This window comes from Homarus americanus, unplaced genomic scaffold (assembly GCF_018991925.1).
Source record: "Homarus americanus isolate GMGI-L3 unplaced genomic scaffold, GMGI_Hamer_2.0 scaffold41366, whole genome shotgun sequence".
Taxonomy (NCBI): domain Eukaryota; kingdom Metazoa; phylum Arthropoda; class Malacostraca; order Decapoda; family Nephropidae; genus Homarus; species Homarus americanus.
Window position 1 is genome coordinate 3622952 of NW_024723541.1, and position 25707 is coordinate 3648658.

A 25707-nucleotide genomic window follows, 5' to 3' on the forward strand; every position below is an offset into this window, starting at 1 on the left:
CACACACAACTGACGGCCAAGGAAGAAGATACGAGGATCAATTAACCAATGGGGGAGGAGTATTTGGGGAACAGTATTTGGGAGGAGTATTTGGGGAGGAGTATTTGGGAGGAGTATTTGGGGAGGAGTATTTGAGGAGGAATATTGGGAAGGAGTATTTGAGGAGGAGTATTTGGGAGGAGTATTTGAGGAGGAGTATTTGAGGAGGAGTATTGGGAAGGAGTATTTGAAGAGGAGTATTACAAACACCAATTATGATGGACCCCAATTTTAATAGTTAGGTTAGATTAAGGCCTTTTTAAGACTGGGGGCCTATTAGAACCTGGGGTCTAATTGGACAAGGGGCCCATTTAACCTGTACCTGGCAACATGTGCCCAAGAGGCCAGCTTGTACAATGACTATCGAAAGGTAAACAAACACTATAATGAATCATGATTAAATAAGAAATACGAACTTAAAAATAAACAAGAAAAACACAAACACGGAAAGAATAATAACTGGAGTGGATAAACGGGAAAGAAATAAATATTAATACGGGAGAGAAGAGAGAGATAAACTTTTATACGGGAAATAAGTATACATTGTAAAATTCTAAATTCGGCAAAATTTCCTCAATATCTTAAGTTAGGACGTTGGTGGTTGGGGGCGTATCTACTGTACTCTGTCTGTCTGTCTGTTAGTCTGTCTGTCTGTCTATCTTGCTGTCTGTCTGTCCTACACACCCTCACACTCACGTATATTTGAAGGCAGTTGAATGAAGTGTGATAGCTCTTTGAGGTTGATGGTGGAGATAGTTTTCAGTTTGTTGGAGTAAATTTGGAAAAGGTTGGAGATAAAGTGTTGGAGTGGGTTTATAGACTGTTGGAGTGGGTTTATAGACTGTTGGAGTAAATTTATAGACTGTTGGAGAAAATTTAGAGACTGTTAGAGTAAATTTTGAGACTGTTGGAGAAAAAATATGTTGGAGTGGGTTTAGGGACTGTTGGAGAGAAATTATATTGGAGTAAGTTTGTTAGCTGTTGGAGTTAACTTTACAGGCTGTCAGTATAAGTCCTGGATGGTGTGAGATTAAAACTTTCCACGACGGTTGAAGTAAATTTTGGAGACTGATGGTGTAACTTCAAGATGATAAAACATAACTTGGAAGGGAATTTGGAGTAAGTTTGTAGGCTGGCAGGTGGGGAGGGAGGAAGTTTTAGAGGAGGTAAGAAGCTCCTCTCTTCCTCCTTGTACAGTTCACCTTTACTCCTTCTCTCTCTCTCTCTCTCTCTCTCTCTCTCTCTCTCTCTCTCTCTCCTTCACCCTCTCTATCTATCTCCCCTCTCTTACACCCTTCACCTTTTCTTACTCTTCTAACTACTTCTCTACCCTCCCCCACCTCCTCATCCCTCCCTTCCCTCACCCCTCCCTTCCCTCACCCCTCTGCCTTCCCCACCCCCTCCCTTCCCTCTTCCCTCCCTTCCCTGCCCTCCCTTCCCTCACCCCTTCCTTCCCCTCACCCCTCCCTTCCCTCCCCCTTCCTTCCCTCACCCCTCCCTTCCCTCACCCCCTCCCTCCCCTCACCCCTCCCTTCCCTCACCCCTCCCCTTCCCTCACCCCTTCCTTCCCCTCACCCCTCCTTCCCTACCCCTCCCTCCCCTCACCTCCTTCCCCTCACCCCTCCCTCCCCCTCCCCTCCCTTCCTCCACCCTCCCCTTCCCTCCCCACCTCCCCACCTTCCCTCACCCCTCGCCCCTCTACCCTTCCTTCCCTCCCCACCTCACCCCTTCCCTCACCCCTCACCCCTCACCCCCCTACCCCTTTGCTCTACATTCTACTACTAAAAGTTCACAAATGAATATAAATTTTGCAATGAAAACCGCTACACAGGCATCTACATGTGAGCGGGTGTAGGTGGGTGTAGTGGATATGTGGGAGGGTGTAGGTGGGTGTAGCAGGTTTGTGGGAGGGTGTAGGTGGGTGTAGCAGGTTTGTGGGAGGGTGTAGGTGGGTTTAGCAGGTATGTGGGAGGGTGTAGGTGGAATGTATGGTGTATGTGGGAGGTGTAGGTGAGTGTCGCTTTGGGGACTGTGGGGAGGGGTGTAGGTGGGTGTAGTGGGTATGTGTGGGGAGGGTTTGGAGTGTGTGAGTATGATAGAAGGTGGGTGGTTCTCTCTCTCTCTCTCTTACATTGCCCGTTTATATCGTCACACACACACACACACACACACACACACACACACACACACACACACACACACACACACACACACACACACACACACGCACACATCATGCACAACTGCACATACAACCGGGAATAAATGTCTCCAGACCGTTCCTCTCCTTATACATGCATGACAGTAACTCAGTCATCTGCCTCACGACTGTCACTGAATGAGGTAATCCTGTGACCATTTCTGCCCTTCAACATGACACTTTCTCCATTACGCATGACACTTTCTCCCTAACGCATGACACTTTCTCCCTTACGCATGACACTTTCTCCCTTACGCATGACACTTTCTCCATTACGCATGACACTTTCTCCCTTACGCATGACACTCTCCTCCTCCACTTGACACCACCTTCCTCCACCTGAGAACTATTGACGACAAGACGACCCTGTGTCAGATGAAGGTGCCACGACTAGGTTGAACTGTCAGCATCGGAGGGCGTGGTGCCAGGAGCTCCTACCGCTGACGAGAAGACCCTGACAGCCTGAAGGTGATGGTAGAGATAGGCACTTGAAGATGACGTAACGAAAGGTGCCAATAAGGTGTGTCTAGGTGTGACGCAAAACGGTGCCAATAAGGTGTGTCTAGGTGTGACGCAAGACGGTGCCAATAAGGTGTGTCTAGGTGTGACGCAAAACGGTGCCAATAAGGTGTGTCTAGGTGTGACGCAAAACGGTGCCAATATATTTGTTTTTGTGTTTTATGACGCAGATCTCTCTCTCTCTCTCTCTCTCTCTCTCTCTCTCTCTCTCTCTCTCTCTCTCTCTCTCTCTCCTCTCTCTCTCTCTCTCTCTCTCTCTCTCTCTATCTATCTCTCTCTCTCTCTCATTAACACAAAAGTGAAAAATTATGTTGCTCATATCACCAATATCAGTGAAGTAAATAATGGTTAATTCGACATCCAATTAACCAATCCCTATCCCAGCATACCCAACCATTACCCCGACATACCCAATACCCAACATACCCGACCAATACCCAACATACCCGACCAATACCCAACATACCCGACCATTACCCCTTGATGAATACAAATACACACACTGAATCACCTATTAAAGAACCAAAATCATATGAGAAATAAGGGAGATTATAGCTCATATATGCTGATACACTTAGCACTATCTACAGTACACACTAACTAAATCCGGGTCTTTGAAATTTTGACTCTGATGGACAGAAATGAACTTCAATTGGACGGAAATTAGTCACATATGGACGGAAATATAACCAGGTGAGACAGAGGGGATGAAGTGAAGGATTGGACCAGGTGAAACAGAGGGAATGAAGCGAAGGATTGGACCAGGTGAAACAGAGGGAATGACCAGGTGAAACAGAGGGAATGAAGTGAAGGATTGGACCAGGCGAGACAGAGGGAATGACCAGGCGAAACAATCAACATTTGAAACTAATAAGACGAATTTAACTTTAGAAAGAAAGATTTGGTTGGGGATTTAATTTAGCTGATGGCCGCTTACTTTATATGCGGTAAACGATGAGGGTAGACAAACCTCATTATTACGTACCCAGCTGTGTTAATTAGGCACTTGTCATGCTTCACCTGATGGATCAAACCTCGTTAATTCACCACCGCAAAACCTCCTCCTCCTCCTCCTCCTGTTTCTCTTCTTCTTCCTCCTCCTCCTCCTCCTACTTCTTCTTCGCCTACTTCAACCTGTATCAAACATCAAACCCTGACTATCACCTTCGAACGTGTGGCCACTAAACTCAGGTCACACAAACGAGAAAAAACCCCCACCTCTTTTCTCCTCCAATCTCTTGTACGTAACCCATACAAAACATTCTTTAACCTGAGAAACGAGCCTCTACCTAATCAATAATGGATCCACTGAGCTGTGAAGGAAGTTAGACGTACTAGTGATTGCAGTGGATAATAACACAGTATTCGTGATTTCATTAGCGACAGTTTGTAGTTGTGGTGAGGGCGGACGGCTGAGGAGGGATGGCTAAGCACAGCAGGGAGTCGGGCGTGTGTTGCTGCGCCTCCTCCTCCTTCTTTCTACTCCTACTTCTCTTACCATTCCTTCTCCTACTACTACGTCTACTACTCCTTCTCCTCCTCCTGCTCCCCCTTCTCCTATTACTACTCCTACTCCTTCTACTTTTCCCGATTAGTGGTCAGGTAGTGGTTGGGTAGTGGTGGAGTAGTGGTAGGGTAGTGGTGGGAGTAGGTTGGGAGTGTGGTGGTGTGAGTGGTGGGGTAGTAGTGGTGGGGTAGTGGTGGTGGGGTAGTGGTGGTAGGGTAGTGGTGGTAGTAGGGTGGGGTGTGAGTGGTGGTGGTGGGGTTGGTGGTGGGGTAGTAGTTAGTAGTGGTATCGGAAGTTCAAGACAGTGATGGAAGCAACGACACGATAGAATACAGAGAAAGTGACAGGAAAGGTGACGAGGGGGCAGACAGTAACAGTTGCGACAGTTATCCACCTGAGACAGTGACGAGGGCAGTAAGTGACGGGGTGGAGAGAAAATAACAGGAGTAAACAGTGACGGGTACAGAAAGTGACAGGAGCAAAAAGTAACGGGAGACAGAAAGTGACAGATAGAGGCGCGTACAGGTGTGACACTTTCCACATCACCAGGGGAACACATTTACCTGTCACCTAACCTAACCTAACCTAACCTAACCTAACCTAACGAGATGGGGGAAAACTAACCAAGCCTTTGATCTCCCAAGCTAGAGAACTTTTGAGACGGAGAGATTGTTTTCTAACCCTATCTGTCTCTCTGCCTGTCTCTCTGCCTGTCTCTCTGTCTGTCTCTGTTTCTCTCACCATGGGACGGAATTGTGGATAATGAGTTGAAGCTTCCAGCCTTTTTAGTTAAATTAGATAAAAAAATAAAAACATCTCACTCTACAGCACTGATATGAAAGTTCGTTATATAAAACCCCCCATTTAACGGATTATATGGAGAGACAAGTTCGTTATATGAAGGTTTTTACCGTACTGAAATAATTCTAATCCTTCACTAGATAAAATATATATATATATATATATATATATATATATATATGAACACATCGACGAGTTTAAATTCCATGCAAATAAACTTCTGGTTTTTTTTTTGGTCCACGAATATATATACATTCTATAGTCACCCTAAAAACAATTCAATGTTGTAAAAAAAATTCACTATTCAGTTTTTCATTGATATCAGTATATACCTTGATGGGTCATGATAGCAACCACCTCCCATATGGCCTGTGGCAATGGAGGGTCAACTATCATCATCAGGGAATCGGAAAAGCGTGGCGGTACATGTATCAATGGGAAATGACTCTTATTGTGAATTATGTCTGGCAATGTGGGGGGGAAAAATAGACGAGAGAGAGAGAGAGAGACAGAGAGAAAGAGAGAGAGATGCTTTTCTTCTTCTCCTATGACCGTAAGGATGGGGAATCGACAACCTTGTGGCTACCTATTGACCATCGGATGGGAAATACTGACCCATCCATCCACTGACTACAAAACAGGGAGGTGGGGGGGTCTCTCTAGTGGGCGTGGTGAGGGAAGTAAGGAGAATAGGGAAGATGGGTGGTCTTTATAGAGGATGTGAGGGCTGGGGGCTGACGAGAAGGGACGCAAGAGAGACAATAGGGGCTGGGGGCTGACGAGAACACAGGTTAGACACTGAGAGTTGGGGGCTGACGAGGGAGCACACAGGAGAGACAATGAGGTCTGGAGGGCAAGGGGACTTAGGGCTGGGAGCTTGGGGGCTGGAGGGAGCGATCTCCAACGATCTCCCTGACTTTGATAACCCATAATGGCGTCTGTATTTACCATGACAAAAAAAAAGGACTTGATTCATTGAGTTGTTTTGACGTTGTTTGCATAATTATCTCCTATTTATAAACAATCTTTCATACTACCAGTGTAAACAACTTCTAAGGACTGAGGGACTAGCATGCTATTTTAGGTACAAATCCGCTATTGTTTGATCGTATAAGAATTTAATAAACTTAAAATCTTCCGTCACTGTCCATAACTATGTATGTATGTATGTATGTATGTATGTATGTATGTATGTATGTATGTATGTATGTAACCTAACCTAACCTAACCCGACATTCACTAGAGCGGCTGTGTTGGTTAAGAGTTGTGTGGGCAGCTTAGAGTGGCTTGACGTCACCAGGTAATCACAGGTGCAGGTAACACAGTTCTCCACACCTGTGCTCGGGAATAATTCAGCAGGTGTTATTTTGAGGGCATAATCTTTCGTATACCTGTAGTGTGTATGTATAATGTATTATTGTATTTTTTTGTATTCATGTTGAATTGTATACCTGTATTGTGTATATATACATGTTGAAATGTATACCCGCATTGTCTATACATATACTGAATCATTAAAAACTTGTCTGAAAATTCTACTGAATAAAATTGAACTGAATCATAAATGTATTTGAACTACAGGTAGATAATGAGGGAAGGTAATCTAACTTAACCTATGAATACAATGACCTGTTATCTTGACGAGTTCTTCTCTAAATTTGTAATGAAATGAAAACAGAGAGATTTTTACGCCAGACGATCTTTTCGCCAAGCAGTCTGCCTCCAGTGGCGCTCTTTCACGGTACGATCATTAAACATTATTTCTCTCTCGGTTCTCTATCTCTCTCTCTCTCTCTCTACATCTCTTTCCACTTTCCTTTTCTCCCTCTTCTCTCTGTTTCTCTCTTTTCTCCTCAAGTTCGCAGTGTTGGTCTTTTTTTGCACACTAACACCCACTTGTTCGTGCAGCTGGCAGTGGTCTCTCTCTCTCTCTCTCTCTCTCTCTCTCTCTCTCTCTCTCCTTCTCTCTCTTTCTCTCTCTCTCTCTCTTTTATTTTTATGGAGAGCCCAGCAAGCAACAAGAGACACGACAAGACGCAGCACTTGCCAGCACAGTGCGACACAGCATAGCAAAAGACAGAGCACCAGCCATCACAGCGCGACACAGCATAACATCAGCCAGCCCAGCACAGCACAGCACGAGCCAGGCAAAATGGAGAACGGCGTTAAAGCTGCTATGCTCGCTCGGTCTACCGCTGCCCCTGTCGCTCTCATGGCAAAATACTTCTCTTCTTCCTCTCCCTCCCTCTCCCCCACCTCCTCTCCACCCTTCTTCCCTCACCTCCTCCCTCCTCACCCCCTCTCCTCCTCCGCCTCCCCTTACCTCTCCACCTCTTCCCCCTTCTTCCTCACCCTCCTCCTCCGCCTCCCCACCTCTCCACCCTCCCCTCTTCTTCCTCACACCTCCTCCTCCTCACCCTCCCTCCTCCGCCTCCCCCACCTCCACCTCTTCCCCTTCTTCCTCACCTCCTCCTCCTCACCCCCTCTCCTCCTCCTCCGCCTCCCCCCTCACCCCTCCTCCGCCTCCCCCCCACCCTCCTCCTCTTCCTCTTATGTTGGGTCAGTTTTGTCCAGGATGACCACACTAATGGCCATATCTAGGCTACGCGAAATGGTTCTCTTATGGCGATTCTGTTTGGTTTTTATAGTCTAGTGCTCTTTGTGTGTGTGTGTGTGTGTGTGTGTGTGTGTGCTCAAGCGGCAAAAATACATCCCCATTCACAATTAATGTTTTTTTTCCTTAGAGTTTTAATATCGTTCATTATTTTTTCCAGGGTTATTTTCCACCTAAATGCTTCTCCAAAAAAAAATTAGAAATAGTAAAAATATATAATAAGTAAATAACACTAAGCTTACATAATATGACAAACTATATAAAAAAAAATTATTCCTAATTATTTGTATGTGTGGGGGAAAAAAATATTCAGAATAATATACCAAGGATTACAGAGTGTCATTTTGAATGTAGGTAACGTGAAGGCAGCCAGTTATTCCGAGGGGCACGAGCGACTCACCTCAGCCAGGGAACATGAGTCATCACATATTTCACGGTGCACACACACACACACACACACACACACACACACACACACACACACACACACACACACACTTATCTCCGTGAATGACAATGTTTTATACACCTTTTCCCTGCACTTACGTTGGGAGGTAAACTGACAAAACAAGAGCTACCAAAGAAACAATTAAATATCTCCCTTTTCAGAGTGACTTCGAAAGGTAAAATGACAATATAGATAAACGATAACAAGAGAAGATAGCGACGATTACACTGACATCAATAGTAAGACTGACTCAAGATATCGATGACGTAAAGACTGGTTACGTCAAGTTTTCGTTTACTTCAAGAACAGACCAGACTAAAAACTTATCCGGACGGTTACAATTATAAACGCTGTCTCTCTCTCTCTCTCTCTCCTCCCTCCCTCACCTCTCTCTCTCTCTCTCTCTCGGCTGTAAACACACACTCTAAAGCCGTGTAAACAAGGCGATATAACCCTCAGAGTATAATGATTTACACTCACTCTCCCCCGACGATAAAGACAAATTCTCAAACCCTGTAAAACAAAGAAGAATGATACCAACATTAATGAGATTTACATTCACTCTCCCTCGGCTCTAAGGACGCACCCTACCATAGATGTAAACAAGAGGAAGGATCCCTAGACAACTGGTGGTGAATATCTCATGCAAGGGAGTTATATATACGTCAGCCAAGCACGAGTTCCCAGACGCGCGGGAAATTTGTGTTGGCTAGAGAGGTGAAGGAATCGTCCCCAGCCTGACACCTCCCTCAAGTTACAGGCACCTTTGTCTCAGCTGCCAACAGGTGATAAGATGTGTACTGTGTTATTATTATTATTATTATTATTATTATTATTTTATTATTATTAATTTCATCACAGTTTATTTAACAGTGTAATTTTATTTGTCATTCATTAATTACAACTATTTTCATTGCTATTTAAGGAGCAAAGGATCCAATTTAAACATAACAACGGAGGGGGGTCACACACACACACACACACACACACACACACACACACACACACACACATACCTGAGTCTCAGATCATCAGACGGAGTACGAAAGCTCATTATCATCAAGCAATTAAGGGGAGAGAAAGAAGATCAAATGCTATCAAATGTCTTCTCTCTCTCTCTCTCTCTCTCTCTCTCTCTCTCTCTCTCTCTCTCTACGTTCTGAGGAAGAGAGAAAGATCAAAGGTTCACCTGAGGAGCTGATGAGTGTCTTGTCTATGCACTTTAGGGTGTATGAATATTTGTAATCTATTTTTAAAGGAATATTTTACCTGGGATGTCAGTGTCTGGTGTAACACTTGACACACAGACATACATACACACACAGACAGACATACACACACAGACAGACATACACACACAGACAGACATACACACACAGACAGACATACACACACACACACATGGTTACCAGGGAGACAGGGTTAAGGAGGATCACCTGAAGATTAGACACCCAGCTTATTTCACCTGTTTTATACCTATACCACTACCACCCCTACCACCACCAACATCACCCCTACCACCACCAACATCACCCCACCAACATCACTCCCTACTGCCACAACATCACCCCTTACCACCACCCCTACCACCACCAACAACATCACCCACCACAACATCACCCCTACCACCACCAACATCACCACACCACAACATCACCCCTACCACCACCATTATCATCACTTACAGCACTTCCCCACCACCACCACCTACCAGCCAACACCAGGCTCACTTATTCAATTAAATTAATAACTGGCTAATTAATGCGCATTCCCTTTTTTATATAATCCTTCAACAGATATGAAGTATTTTACATAATCGAACCAATTTAAAGGAGATTTAATTTAAGCTGCTAATCGACCATGGGCGTTTATTAAGGTGTGTTAGGTAGCTCTATGAACGCCTGCCTTAACCCACTAACTGACTTATTCACTGTGAGACTGATTATTTTGTACTGTGTGTGTGTGTGTGTGTGTGTGTGTGTGTGTGTGTGTGTATCTAGGTGTGAGTGTCAGTGTGGACAGGACACGTCATTGGCTCCTGTGCACACTTCACTATAAACGTCGAGTTCTGATTGGTGGAGTATTTATCTGTGTGGTAATCATTGGCTGAGCTCCAGAGAGACCCTTCAGTACTCGAGTGGTCAGGTCATGAGGATGCGTGACGTCAATACACTGCGACTATCTCAAGGAGGTCAGGTCATTTTAACGGGGTTAGTGAGGTCAGAATATCGAGGTTAGTGAGGTCAGAATATCGAGGTTAGTGAGGTGAGATTAACGGGGTTAGTGGGATCAGATTAACGGGGTTTGTTGGGTCAGTTTAACAAAAATGCAATCAAACTTAACACTAAACTAAACTAACCCTAAACCTAACTAACTTGATAGGAATAGATAGATAGATAGACAGACAGATAGATAGATAGATAAAGACAGACAGACAGACAGACAGACAGACAGACACCCCCATTAAGCCTCAATAAAAGTGTAAAAGTGTAAATGTCTTGGTAATTTCTCCTGTGTGTAAAATAGCCCCTTTAGCTAACACTTACACCGGGGCAGATAGGAGTAATTTATCTAGTGAGGGGTGAGTCAGGGGGGGAGGGGGGAGAGGGGGGGGTGAGGTGAGGAGGAGGAGGGGGGTGAGAGTCAGGGGGAGGTGAGGAGGAGGGAGGGGGGTGAAAGTGGGGAGGGGGTGAGAGTCAGGGGGAGGGGAGAGGGGGGTGAGGTGAGGAGGAGGGAGGGGGTGAGAGAAATGGCTTCCTTACCCTCATTTCCAAGTAATTTAAAACAGTGTGGAGTAATGCAATTGTTTTATTCTTTATTATCTTCGTCTGTTTCCTTTATTGGTACTCTGGTTTACCGGTACTCTGGTTTACTACATTCCCCAAAATAGGAGAGAGAGAGAGAGAGAGAACTAGCATCTATCAAACTCTTCCGCGCACACACACACACACACATACACACACACACACACACACACACACACACACACACACACACACACACACAAACATTCCTTCTGTTCAACACTCTGGAAGGGCGATCACCCACGCGTGTTATTGAACAGCTACGAACACTTAACTATACTCCTGCGCCACTTGAACGATCTCAGGCAATCGTAAGTGGTATAGAGACCCCCCCCCCTTCAGGAAACACACGGTAGCATCCACAGAACCTCCTCCCCCTTGTTTCTTCCATCAGTTCCCCGCCGCCAGGACTTGGGAATGAAGGCTTGCTGTAGATTTACCTCTGAATGATTTTCTTTACACTGTGGTATTTTCACCCATGTGTCTGTGATATTATTTTCTATGTAAGATATTTTAACACTGAATATGATGATTTAACCTCTCGAGTACCATAAGTGCAGCGTACTGAAATTCAACACCAGCAAGTGCAGCGTACTTAATATTGGAAGAACAAATACTGTCAATGTATACAGCCTTAACAACATCAACCTAGAGAAGTCGACTTGTGAAAGAGACCTAGGGGTACTTGTAAGCCCGGACCTACGGCCTAGAAAACAGTGCGTTAATGTTAGAAATAAGGCAAACAGAGTATTGGGTTTTATATCTAGAAGTTTAAGTAATAAGAGTGCAGAGGTCTTATTGCAACTATATCTTGCGCTAGTCAGGCCGCACCTCGATTATGCGGTTCATTTCTGGTTCCCCTATTATAGAATGGATATCAATTCACTAGAGTCGGTGCAGCGAAGAATGACGAAAATGATTCCGGGACTTAGAAACCTTCCATATCAGGATAGGTTAAAGAAACTAAACTTGCATTCCCTAGAAAGACGAAGAGTGCGGGGAGATATGATAGAAGTATTCAAGTGGGTGAAAGGAATCAATAAAGGTGATATAGATAAAGTTCTTATAATATCCGAGCAGGATAGGACTCGGAGCAACGGATTTAAGTTGGATAAGTTTAGGTTTAGGAGGGAGATAGGAAGGAACTGGTTCACAAATAGGGTGGTGGACGAGTGGAACAAGCTTAGCAACTTTGTAGTAAGTGCTGGAACGCTGGAAAGTTTCAAAGGGAGGCTGGATAGATTCATGGATGATAGAGAGTGGTAGTAACTCTCGACAGGAGCTGCCATGCACAGGCCAACCGGCCTATTGCAGACTCCTTGTTTTCTCATGTTCTTATGTTCTTATAACTTAACATCTTAAGTATGATGATTTAACCTCTCGAGTACCATAACTTAACATCTTGAGTATCTATTTACCATTGGGTTAAATTTGACACACACACACACACACAGGTGAGGGAAGTGTACATTGTACAGGTAAGAATGAAAGGCCATAATTTCCGTGATTTTTACACACAATTGACGGAAGCTGTGGCGCATTAACCTGACCCCCCCCCCTGTCTCCCTCTCTTACCATTATCCTATGTGGAGAGAGATAACCGTTATATCAAAGGTCCATTAGATGCGAAACTCCCATCTAACGGAATATATGGAGAGAGAAGTCCGTTATATGGAGGTTTTATTGATCATGGATGTTATTACATGCGATATTCCCTCTCCCTTCCTCCCTCCTTCTCCCTACCTCCCACCTTCTCCCTACCTCCCTGTCTACCCACCTCAAGGTCGCCCACGCAGGACAGTTTGCGGTATCTAATGTCTATCGGAGTGTTTATAAAGTCCCTTGATGTTTGTGTTTAATTTAACCCCTTGATGAATGTGTTTATAAAGTCCCTTGATGTTTGTGTTTAATTTAACCCCTTGATGAATGTGTTTATAAAGTCCCTTGATGTTTGTGTTTAATGTAACCCCTTGATGAATGTGTTTATAAAGTCCCTTGATGTTTGTGTTTAATGTAACCCCTTGATGAATGTGTTTATAAAGTCCCTTGATGTTTGTGTTTAATGTTACCCCTTGATGAATGTGTTTATAAAGTCCCTTGATGTTTGTGTTTAATGTAACCCCTTGATGAATGTGTTTATAAAGTCCCTTGATGTTTGTGTTTAATGTAACCCCTTGATGAATGTGTTTATAAAGTCCCTTGTTTGTGTTTAATGTAACCCCTTGATGAATGTGTTTATAAAGTCCCTTGATGTTTGTGTTTAATGTACCCCCCTTGATGTTTTGTGAATGTAAGATCCCTTGATGTTTGTGTTTAATGTAACCCCTTGATGAATGTGTTTATAAAGTCCCTTGATGTTTGTGTTTAATGTAACCCCTTGATGAATGTGTTTATAAAGTCCCTTGATGTTTGTGTTTAATGTTACCCCTTGATGAATGTGTTTATAAAGTCCCTTGATGTTTGTGTTTAATGTAACCCCTTGATGAATGTGTTTATAAAGTCCCTTGATGTTTGTGTTTAATGTAACCCCTTGATGAATGTGTTTATAAAGTCCCTTGATGTTTGTGTTTAATGTAACCCCTTGATGAATGTGTTTAGAATGTCATTTGATGTTTGTGTTTACAGAGACCCTTGATATATTTTTCTTATACACATAAACTTGTCAACACCAAGGGACTATATAAACACAAAACATCATTAGTAAAATTATGTTACACTTCCTAGTTTATTCATTATCCTCTTGTTCCTATATTAACATTTTCTCCTTTGATGATAATAATAATAATAATAAATAATAATAATAATAATAAATAATAATAATAATAATAAATAATAATAATAATAATAATAAATAATAATAATAATAATAAATAATAATAATAATAATAAATAATAATAATAATAATAATAATAATAATAATAATAATAATAATAATAATAATAATACATACCAATATAACTGAAACACAACACTAAAATAACACTATAACATCTCAACTATAACAAACAAGGAACTATACCACTTCATTATAATATACCCAACATAACACGGATAATATACCACCATTATATATCCATCAGGGTTATATAACTAGATGAAAGATTAAAGTTAAGTTATTCATTATTTTTACTCTTCCTCTTTCATCACACTTCTCCTAATTCTCTCTTCTTCTATTATTTCATTACTCTTTTACACCTCACGCAAGTTCTTATGTCCTATGTCTTATTCGGTGGATGGGAGACAGGGAGAACGATAATAGAGGATGAGGAACAGAGATAATAACAGCGTACTCTCTTTATCTCTCTCTCCCTCCTTCCTTCCTTCCTCTCTCTCTCCCTCCTTCCTTCCTCTCTCTCCCTCCTTCCTTCCTTCCTCTCTCCTCTGACGTAGGGCCTATGGGGGGTTGCCTACTTACATACACACGCACATTAAATAGCTTGAGGGAAATCCGTGTTTAAAACTCTGAGACAATGCACACACATACACGTACACACACACACATACACGTACACACACATACATACACGTACACACACATACATACACGTACACACACACATACACGTACACACACACATACACGTACACACACACACACATACACATACACGTACACACACACATACATACATACATACACACACCGTCAGCTCCAACAACAGAATCATTAAATAACCCCAATTTTCCTGGTCCTCATTACCAGTAAATAAATAGCCAACATTCAATAGCTGGAGGGGAATAGCGAGAACGACAGCTATTAAGGTCCTATTTTCTTCACCAGCAGCTTTGTGTTGGGGCGAACTATTGTATTTGCTAGTAATATAGTTCACGGATACACATACACAGACAGACATACATACACACACACTCACTCGCAGACAGACACACGCACCCACACACACACACAAACAGATACACTCACTCATTCACAGACAGACAGACAGACACACACACACACACACACACACACACACACACACACCCACGGGATTAACACATAAATTGGGTGATTATTTTGACTGCTATGCGTCAGATCTGTAATTAGGGATTTTCTTTTGGGATTTTGTTATAAATAATGAGAGCGCGGATTAATATACATACTTTTATATACAGGATTATACAGTGGGGTATACATATATTTATAAATACATTTGCATACACACACACACACACTCTCTCTCTCTCTCTCTCTCATTTATACACACACACACACTCATATAATATACAACCACACACCCACACACACTCACATATAAGAACACAATAGCATAAGAATGGAGGAAACTGCAGCGGGCCTATTGGCTCATACTGGGCAGTCCCATTTACACCCAACCCCTATTGTTGATATATCCATCCAACCTATGTTTGAAGCTATCCAGCGTATTCGAGTTAATGATGATATTTGGTAACTTGTTCCACTCGTCCACTACTCTATTTCCAAACCAATGTTTACCTATTTCGCGCCTAAATCTAAATTTGTCTAATTTAAAACCATTGTTACGAGTTCGCTCCTGGTTGGATAGTTTGAGTACCTTTGTAATGTCCCCTTTGTTTAGCCCTGACTTCCATTTATACACCTCTATCATATCGCCCCTCACTCTACGTCTCTCGAGGGAGTGCAAATTAAGATGCTTTAACCTGTCTCTGTACTCAAGGTTCCTAATGCCCGGGATTAGTTTTGTCATTCTCCTCTGAATTCTTTCCAAGGATTCTACAGTATATCCATTCTGTAATACGGTGACCAGAATTGAACTGCGTAATCCAAGTGAGGTCTCACAAGCGCAAGATATAGTCTTAGGATTACCTCGCTAGTCTTGTAACTAACATTCCTTTGTATGAACCCAAGTACTTTATTAGCTTTGTTTCGAGCAAATACACATTGTTTACTTGGCTTAAGATTCCTACTTATCATTACTCCTAAATCTTTCTCGCAGTCGGATTTCTCAATAACATCGTTGTTCATCTGGTATCTGGTTTCCCTGTTTATATCTCCTATACTGAGTACTTTACATTTGTCCACATTGAATTTCATCTGTCATTTTTCAGACCATTAGAAATTTTTTTTAGATCTTCCTGTAGTTTTGCGGAGTCCTCGTCAGATTTAATTACAGGCCCTATTTTAGTGTCATCAGCAAATTTACTTATGTTGCTGTCTACGCCGATATCTATGTCGCTTATGTATATAATAAATAATAATGGTCCAAGTACTGAGCCTTGAGGAACTCCACTAGTGACGTTGCTCCAATGAGATTTAGTGCCGTTAATGCCCACTCGCTGTTTCCTGTCCTGTAACCACGCCCTAATCCATTTTAGAATATCTCCTTTAATGCCATGAGCCTCCACTTTTCTTATTAATCTTTCGTGGGGGACTCTGTCGAAGGCTTTGCTAAAGTCGAGATCTACCACATCATAATTGTGCCCTTCGTCCACTGATTCACACACACATATATACTCGTACAAATACACACACACATATATTAACACACACACACACACACACACACACACACACACACACACACACACACTAGATTCTCAGAAAATTACACCATAAATATTTTTCATTTAAATTAAAATGTTAAATTATACCAAAACGATTCAATGAATTTAACAAAACCAAACAAAAGATTTATTTCTCAGAGCTTAAAACAACACTTTTTTCCTTCATATATCCGGGTGTGTCAATACGTAGAAAAATAAATCACTGTCTCACTTAAATAAAAGTTTGTAAGTAAATTTCCTGTACTAAACCGAACACTTATAAAACTCACGCAACTTATTCATTTGTTTAAGTTATCAAGAAATTCCTTTGATTATTTATTTTTTTCCCTTATTGATGAAATTACACCTTGAGTACGATGATTTAACACATTTGAGTATGGTGAGTTAACCCTTTGAATACGATGATTTAACACTTTGAGTACAATGATTTAACCCCTTGAGTACAATGATTTAACCCCTTGAGTACAATGATTTAACCCCTTGAGTACAATGATTTAACCCCTTGAGTACAATGATTTAACCCCTTGAGTACAATGATTTAACCCCTTGAATACAATGATTTAACCCCTTGAGTACAATGATTTAACCCCTTGAATACGATGAATTAACCCTTTGAGTGCGATGACTTAACCCTCCAGCGTGTTAAAACTCAAGGGTGATAAATCATCATACTCCGAGGCTTATATAACTCTAGCCGTGATTTAGAAATATTAGACTCCTGAATAAAAACAGACTACGAGTATAATACCATGACAATATTCCTTATCCTCAACCGTCCAATAAGACTCTATCACCATGCTGCTATAAGGCTCCGTAACTTTTTATAAGGATCCGTAACTCTTTATAAGGCTCCGTAACTCTTTATAAGGCCTTGGAGTCTCTCACCATATCGCCATTAAAAACTTGGAAAATTGTCTCTGAGAATATATCTTAGATTCACTTTTATGTTTGTCTTAAGTGCCACGTAAGTATCATAAGTAAGTGTCACATAAAAAAGTAAGTAATTATCTAAAAAGTAATATATTAAAAAAAAAAGCTATTAAAATAAGTGGGGGTCCTGGCTTCAAACACACACACACAAAATAAGGTTTGTGAACAAGTAATTCAAGATAGAAAGAATTAAAACCTAACTTAACCTAAACCTAAACTAACATCAAAGATAATTTGTGTTTTCTTTTGGTGAAGTTCTGCGCAGTGGTTGCCTAATCGTCTCTAGCGTTATACTCTTTCCCTGCACATTTCTATATCAGGTCAGGTCAGGTTACGTAGATATGTATTTATGATCCGGAATTATGACCCCATACGTGTATTAATTAGTATAATCGGTAAGGACGCCAAGTAATTAACATTTATTCATTAATTACGGTAATAAGTACAAATATTGGTATTTACACAAAAATTATTACATTATGCATAACGTTAATGATGGTAACTGGTGTAATAATAGGCAGGTATGTGGTGGTTGGGTTATTTACACACTAATTATGGCTCTTAATTAATTACAGGTGTGTTGCTCTAGAGGACCGGTAAAGTGATTCCTGCTCGCTGGCACCATTATTGACCTCTGACCTTCAGTGTTTGCTGGGAACTTGACCTTGACATATGACCCGTGGCTTTGATCGTGACCCTTTATCTAATACTGATGAAATACTTGACTAATAATAATAACGATGATGATAATATTGAAATAATACCAAACAATTTAAATACTACTAATAATAGTAACAGTAATGCTAATAATAATAATAATAATAATAATAATAATAGTAATAATAATAGCACCATTCAGCACAGTAAGTTATAACAAATATGATTGCTCAGTTTACTACATTATATCGAGTGACTTGCATCATGAGCCAAATTTTCACAGATAAAATGAATTTAAAAACGTCGCCGATAAGAAACAGAAGAGGGAGAAACGATACCAACTTAACCTAACTTAACTTCCCGGCATATTAAACAGAAAGAACTTATTAGATATGGTGTAATTTTATGTTTTTTGGGGGCGTGAGAGAATGTTTGGACCGAATGGCTCAAGTGTTGCATTGAAATATATCAAGGGCGGAAGACAACATGAAGTGTGGATCGGGCCGCCGTACCGCCATAGTTCCAACACTAGTAAGGTCATCTGAAGATTATATCTTGCGCTTGTGAGACCTCACCTGGATTACGCAGTTCAGTTCTGGTCACCGTATTACAGAATGGATATAGAATCCTTGGAAAGAATACAGAGGAGAATGACATTAGGAACCTTGAATATAGAGACAGGTTAAAGCATCTTAATTTGCACTCCCTCGAGAGACGTAGAGTGAGGGGCGACATTATAGAGGTGTATAAATGGAAGTCAGGGCTAAACAAAGGGGACATTACAAAGGTACTCAAACTATCCAACCAGGAGCGAACTCGTAACAATGGTTTTGAATTAGACAAATTTAGATTTAGGCGCGAAATAGGTAAACACTGGTTTGGAAATAGAGTAGTGGATGAATGGAACAAGTTACCAAATATCATTATTTACTCGAATACGCTGGATAGCTTCAAACATAGGTTGGGTGCTTATATGAGCAATAGGGGTTGGGTGTAAATGGGACTGCCCAGTATGGGCCAATAGGCCTGCTGCGTTTCCTCCATTCTTTTGTTCTTACGTACCGTTTCACCGCCGATAAAGGTGAAGTAGTGCGCGCCTTGGGGCCTAATTATTATTTACTAAACGAAGCATCTGTCCAAGAAATAATTATCACAACTGAACTTAATGATGGAATTCTAGTAAGATAATGATCCATTAAATAAAATTACGCAGCACCGGATATGTCTGCAATCTTAACCAAAAATTAATACGAAAAACAGAAGAAAATAATAATTGTAAATACAGAAAATAATCAACAAATATCGAATAAAAGAAAATAAGAAACAATCAGAAACTATGAATACAAATAAAACTGCAGCAATTACATAAAAAATGCGGAGAATAATTAAAAATATAAAATAATAACCCATCAACAACGAATGCTCAGCGGAGGAATATGGTACGGTCCACCCAGTCACGCCGCCTGATAATAATGGCGTCCAGGCATAGAATATTTCTTTTACCCTTGACTGTGTGGTGAGGAGGGTAGGACACCTGAGGGGCGAGTGGGCGTCGGCAGATGAACGTGACGCTAACATCCTGCCCCTTACTGCCATACCCCGTCACACTAGAGGTTAGTTCTGTGTGTGTTTCTATGTTACGCCGTAGTCTAGTCCTTCTTCCTGCTGGAGTAAATACCCTTCCTTGTGTATTTCTTGTTATATATGAAACTAACTTTGAAAATTATTACTACTATATTATGTACGCTGGTTATATTAAGTATAGACCTATATTATATTAGTTATATTAAAGAGACGAGAGAGACAGAGAGAGATATATCTAGAGGTAGTAATTAAATTTATATATTACATCATTCGCTGTCTTTCACGGACCAGAGGAGCCTGATCACTGAGCGTAAACATAGACCTTGAGACTGTACAGCGTTTGAGCTCACTGTCTGGTCTTGTAACACCCTGACAACACCCGAGATACCCCTGGCAACACTCGAGATACCCCTAACAACACCTGAGACACCCCTGACAACACCCGAGACACCCCTGACAACACCCGAGACACCCCTGGCAACACCCGAGACACCCCTGGCAACACTCGAGATACCCCTAACAACACCTGAAACACCCCTGACAACACCCGAGACACCCCTGATAACACTCGAGACACCCCTGACAACATTTGAAACATCCTGACCACAAACTGACAGCACTTGAGACATCCTGACAACACACTGCCAACATCTGAAACCCGTGACAATACACTGCCAACACCTGAGACACCTTGGCAACACCCCACTACCACAATGCCAACATTTGACACACCTTAACCCGACTATCTACCACCAGTCACCTTGTAAAGTAGTAACGCAATACTCACCTGCCTTCACCTGTGATGTAAGGGCATTATCCACTGATACCTAACACTGTTGGTCTTAATTCCTTCCCTGTCTCCTACCACCATCCGCTACTACTATCCCTACCACCGCAACTACCACTATCCCTATCACCGCAACTATCATCCGCTACCACTATCTCTACCACCGCAACCACCATCAACTACCACTATCCCTATCACCGCAACCACCATCAACTACCACTATCCCTATCACCGCAACCACCATCAGCTACCACTATCCCTATCACCGCAACCACCATCAGCAATCCCTACCACCACAACTCCATCAGCAACCACCATCAGCTACCACTATCCCTATCACCGCTACCACTATCCCTACCATCAGCTACCTGCTAGCCCTCATCAGCCACTATCCTACTCAGCGCTACCACCATCCATCCGCCATCCGCTACCACTATCCCTATCACCGCAACCACCATCCGCTACTTCTATCCCTACCACCGCAACCACCATCAGCTACCTATCCCTACCACCACAACTACCATCAGCCACCACTATCCCTATCACCGCAACCACCATCCGCACTCTATCCCTACCACCACAACTACCATCAGCTACCACTATCCCTATCACCGCAACCACCATCAGCTACACCACCGCAACCACCATCCGCTACCACTATCCCTACCACCGCAACCACCATCCGCTACCATCCCTACCATCATCAGTGACCCTTCTCCGAATGCCACTTCCCCTTCAACGACCACTTGGATATCGCCAGTAACTACCATTATCCCAACAACTACCAGTAAACACCACTACCCCCCAGACCTCCAGTAAACACCACTACCTCCCAGACCTCCAGTAAACACCACTACCCCCCCAGACCTCCAGTAAACACCACTACCCCCAGACCTCCAGTAAACACCACTACCCCCCAGACCTCCAGTAAACACCACTACCCCCAGACCTCCAGTAAACACCACTACCCCCCAGACCTCCAGTAAACACCACTAACCCCAGACCTCCCAGTAAACACCACTACCCCCCAGACCTCCAGTAAAACACCACTACCCCCCAGACCTCCAGTAAACACCACTACCCCCAGACCTCCAGTAAACACCACTACCCCCCAGACCTCCAGTAAACACCACTACCCCCAGACCTCCAGTAAACACCACTACCCCCAGACCTCCAACTACCCCCAGACCTCCAGTAAACACCCACTACCCCCAGACCTCCAGTAAACACCACTACCTACCCCCCAGACCTCCAGTAAACACCACTACCCCCAGACCTCCAGTAAACACCACTACCCCCAGACCTCCAGTAAACACCACTACCCCCCAGACCTCCAGTAAACACCACTACCCCCAGACCTAGTAAACACCACTACCCCCCAGACCTCCAGTAAAAACACCACTACCCCCAGACCTCCAGTAAACACCACTACCCCCAGACCTCCAGTAAACACCACTACCCCCAGACCTCCAGTAAACACCACTACCCCCCAGACCTCCAGTAAACACCACCCCAGACCTCCAGTAAACACCACTACCCCCCCAGACCTCCAGTAAAACACCACTACCCCCCAGACCTCCAGTAAACACCACTACCCCCCAGACCTCCAGACCTCCAGTAAACACCACTACCTCCCAGACCTGCAGTAAACACCACTACCCCCCAGACCTCCAGTAAACACCACTACCCCCAGACCTCCAGTAACACCACTACCCCCCCAGACCTCCAGTAAACACCACCCCCCAGACCTCCAGTAAACACCACTACCCCCAGACCTGCAGTAAACACCACTACCCCCAGACCTCCAGTAAACACCACTACCCCCAGACCTCCAGTAAACACCACTACCCCCCAGACCTCCAGTAAACACCACTACCCCCCAGACCTCCAGTAAACACCACTACCCCCCAGACCTCCAGACACCACTACCCCCAGACCTCCCCCAACTACCCCCAGACCTCCAGTACCCCCAGACCTCCAGTAAACACCACTACCCCCCCAGACCTCCAGTAAACACCACTACCCCCAGACCTCCAGTAAAACACCACTACCCCCCAGACCTGCAGTAAACACCACTACCCCCCAGACCTCCAGTAAACACCACTACCCCCAGACCTCCAGTAAACACCACTACCCCCAGACCTCCAGTAAACACCACTACCCCCCAGACCTCCAGTAGACCCACTACCCCCAGACCTTTAAACACCACTACCCCCCACGCTACTACCAGACTGGTATGGTACAGACCACGACAGACGGGGTGTGTGTTTTCTAGGCACTGGTCTCCACTAAACAGAGCACAAGCAAGCAGGTAGCTGGAAGGGGCGGTAAAGGGGAGGGGAAGGAGGGGGTGGGGCAGGTGAGGGGGGTAGGTAGAGCATACCCCACTCCGATAAAACATGCTCCGTGTTCCTCGTCCACAAGCACAGGCGTCTAGGCCCCTAAGGCTCGCGCCGCCGCTTGAAAGCACACACAGTTTCTTATTGCTTCGTTTTAATAAGTGTTACGTGTCTTTTATTTTCATTGTGATTATCGATTTTCATTTCTGGGGTGGGATAGTGATCGTCTGGTGTCACGCTCGGTTCACAATGCCCCGCCGCCCCAGGACACGAATTTCGAATGAGCCGGGTGAACAGTTTTGATAAAAGAGAATTTTCTGCCTGTCAATGCAGGTGGTTAGAAATGTACAGCGTCGTGTCAAAATTCAAGAATTTAAATTGGTCCCTAAGCACCCAGGGCATGACACAACGTGTCCTGTGTTCCAGCCTGTGGTCGTAGTTAAATAATAAACAACCATAAAAGTATGCAAGCTTACCGTTCGAGACATGCAGCTAGATGATTTGGCTAGGAACACTGGGAGAAGCACACGTAACACGTCTACCCTCGACAAGGTCTGGGTTGCAACTGTGTGGCCCCCGGACATGAGAGGAACTCTCCATGTCCAGGTGGGGCTCCGTTTTCTCTATACACTTAAACCCGTTTATTGCCCTATCTTACACACACGGATAACATCGCCGATAACAACAGCTGCCAACCACTCACAAGACATTAGATAAGTCTTTGTTTATTGTCTTCCAACGATAAAACCAGATATCACGCACTAGTGAGAGATAGTGAGAGACGTTTATTAAGCGGAGGGAGATACAAACTATCAGGTGAGATGCTGCTTGTACTTGCCATTACCGGGCCTGTTAGCTGGGTTTGTTGTGTTATCCTGCCACAAGACCTTCCCTGCTACACGCCAGGCACACAACACAGCCCCGGCAGGTGGTCGCCCACCCCCACCCCCCTCACCACACTATCTCCAGTATCACAAATGTAAGATAAACACAAAGCGCTCACCCAGATATGGAAAGTGAAACTGATTCACTTTTTCTTTCTAAATTGTAAACATCTATAAACTCTCACCACTTTTACTCGATTTAAATTTTGTTCGAATTTGTATGATAAAATTGTCGTATATATCTTAAGTTGCTGTAATTCCGGCTGTAAAATGACGTAGATAAGATGTAGGATAAATTGACAATTGGCATCGTGGACGAGCTTCGGGGAGCGAGCGGGGCATGGAAATATTAGCGCTCCATGCTAACAAGTGCTTCATGATGGTGCATGACAGACCCGGTACTGCCCCTACAGCCACTTCCTACTGTAGTGCCCGGCAGTGACTGTGTCCTCTTTGATATGTATGTGCATTTGTGTGTGTATGTGCGTGCCAATGTGCATTTGCATGAATCTGAGTGTATGTAGGTGTGAGTGTGTGTGTGTGTGCGTGTGTGTGTGTCTGTACGCGAGTATACATCTGTGTATGCGCCCGCGCACATGCCAGTGAGAGTGCATGCGCGCGCGTGCATGCTTGTGTGTGTATGTGTGTGGGTGTGTGTGTGTGTGTGTGTGTGTGTATACGCGTGTACGTGTATGCACAAGTACATTTGTGAGTACATTAACGTGTATTAAGTGTACTGTACATGTGAGGGCCTCAACAATAACCATCACCATCTCTGTGTTTATACCTGGGGCTAACATGGCCGCTCCCTCACTCTCCTCACATCAACAACAAGAAAACTATCTCATGGCCGCCCAGAGTCAACCACCCCCAACATCTCTCATTAATGCCCCGACTAGAGGCGAGGAAACACATCCGCCTGTCTTGGGGCCATATCAGTACATGATTATCTGTGTGACGTTACGTGATGTCACAATTGCGTCATTCTGTCACTTGATGCAGTAAGTGGTGATCGGCTTATGAGGCTGCCACCACTGATGAGTCCACTTACGCCCCTGATGCTACTGTCACGCCACTACTCCCTACCACCACTACCATTGATACCATTAACCCTTAATGGCAATAATATAATGAAAACAATTAATGGCAACAATCGTCTTATGTATGATTGGTGGAGGTGGAGAGTGGTGGATCCACTTTACCACACTGGGGAAATACGCGGTCCAGTGTGAGTGTGTGTGTGTGTGTGTGTGTTACCTCATCCCACTCTCTCCCTGTACACACACACACACACACAGGTGAAATATGGTAAGGAGGTGGGGGTGGCCTTGGGGAAATATGGTAAGGAGGTGGGGGTGGCCTTGGGGTTGGTTGTGTTTATTAGTTTACAGGTGTGTGTGTGTGTGTGCGTGGTCATAATTACAGGTGTGTTGTGAATCGTGGGGGGGGGGGGGGGGGGGGTTGTTACAGTTGAATTTGTAATCTGTGTTTGAAATCGGTAATGTAACCTGTGTTTGTAATCGGTAATGTAACCTGTGTTTGTAATCGGTAATGTACTGTGTGTTTGTAATCGGTAATGGAAATTATGTTTAAAATTAATAATGTAATGAGTGTTTGAAATCGGTAACGTAATCTATGTTTAAACTTATCGGTATAATCGGTGTAGAGAGAAACAAGAACCGGTTAAATTGCCCGATATTTTAACCTTGACCTTTGGAAATCGGAGTCACCTTTCTCAGTCTGTGTGTGTGTGTGTGTGTGTCTTAAGGTTACGTGTGTCTCTGAAAGCACATTGAGTTTATAAAAGACTCAACACCCACTTCTATAACACACCTGTACTTACCTCTCACGTCTTGGTCTAAAAATTCTCACGTGTAAGACAACCCAAGAGGTAATTTTAGACATATTTAAGACAATATATTTTTAGACATTTATTGATTTTTTTTGGGACTTTATTGTTAATTTGGAGTTATTTCATGTTTAGGTTTTTTGGGGGGTAAGTTTTCATAAGATTTATTGTATTAAGTTAATGTGGATTAGGTAATATATTTTAGGCTCGTATATTTGTAGTTTGTGTATAGGTATAATTGT

The 25707-nt window shown here is 43.3% G+C and overlaps 1 protein-coding gene across 1 annotated transcript in view; it reads right to left on the minus strand.

The window, feature by feature from the left end:
* Window positions 1–23331, minus strand: part of LOC121863573 (trehalase-like) — a 117316-nt gene extending 93985 nt beyond the window's left edge. The window contains exon 1 of the mRNA XM_042362285.1: window positions 23209–23331. Coding sequence (XP_042218219.1) covers window positions 23209–23316 — 108 coding nt within the window. The 5' untranslated portion in view covers window positions 23317–23331. The remainder of the gene's footprint in view (window positions 1–23208) is intronic.
* Window positions 23332–25707: the final 2376 nt, after the last annotated feature.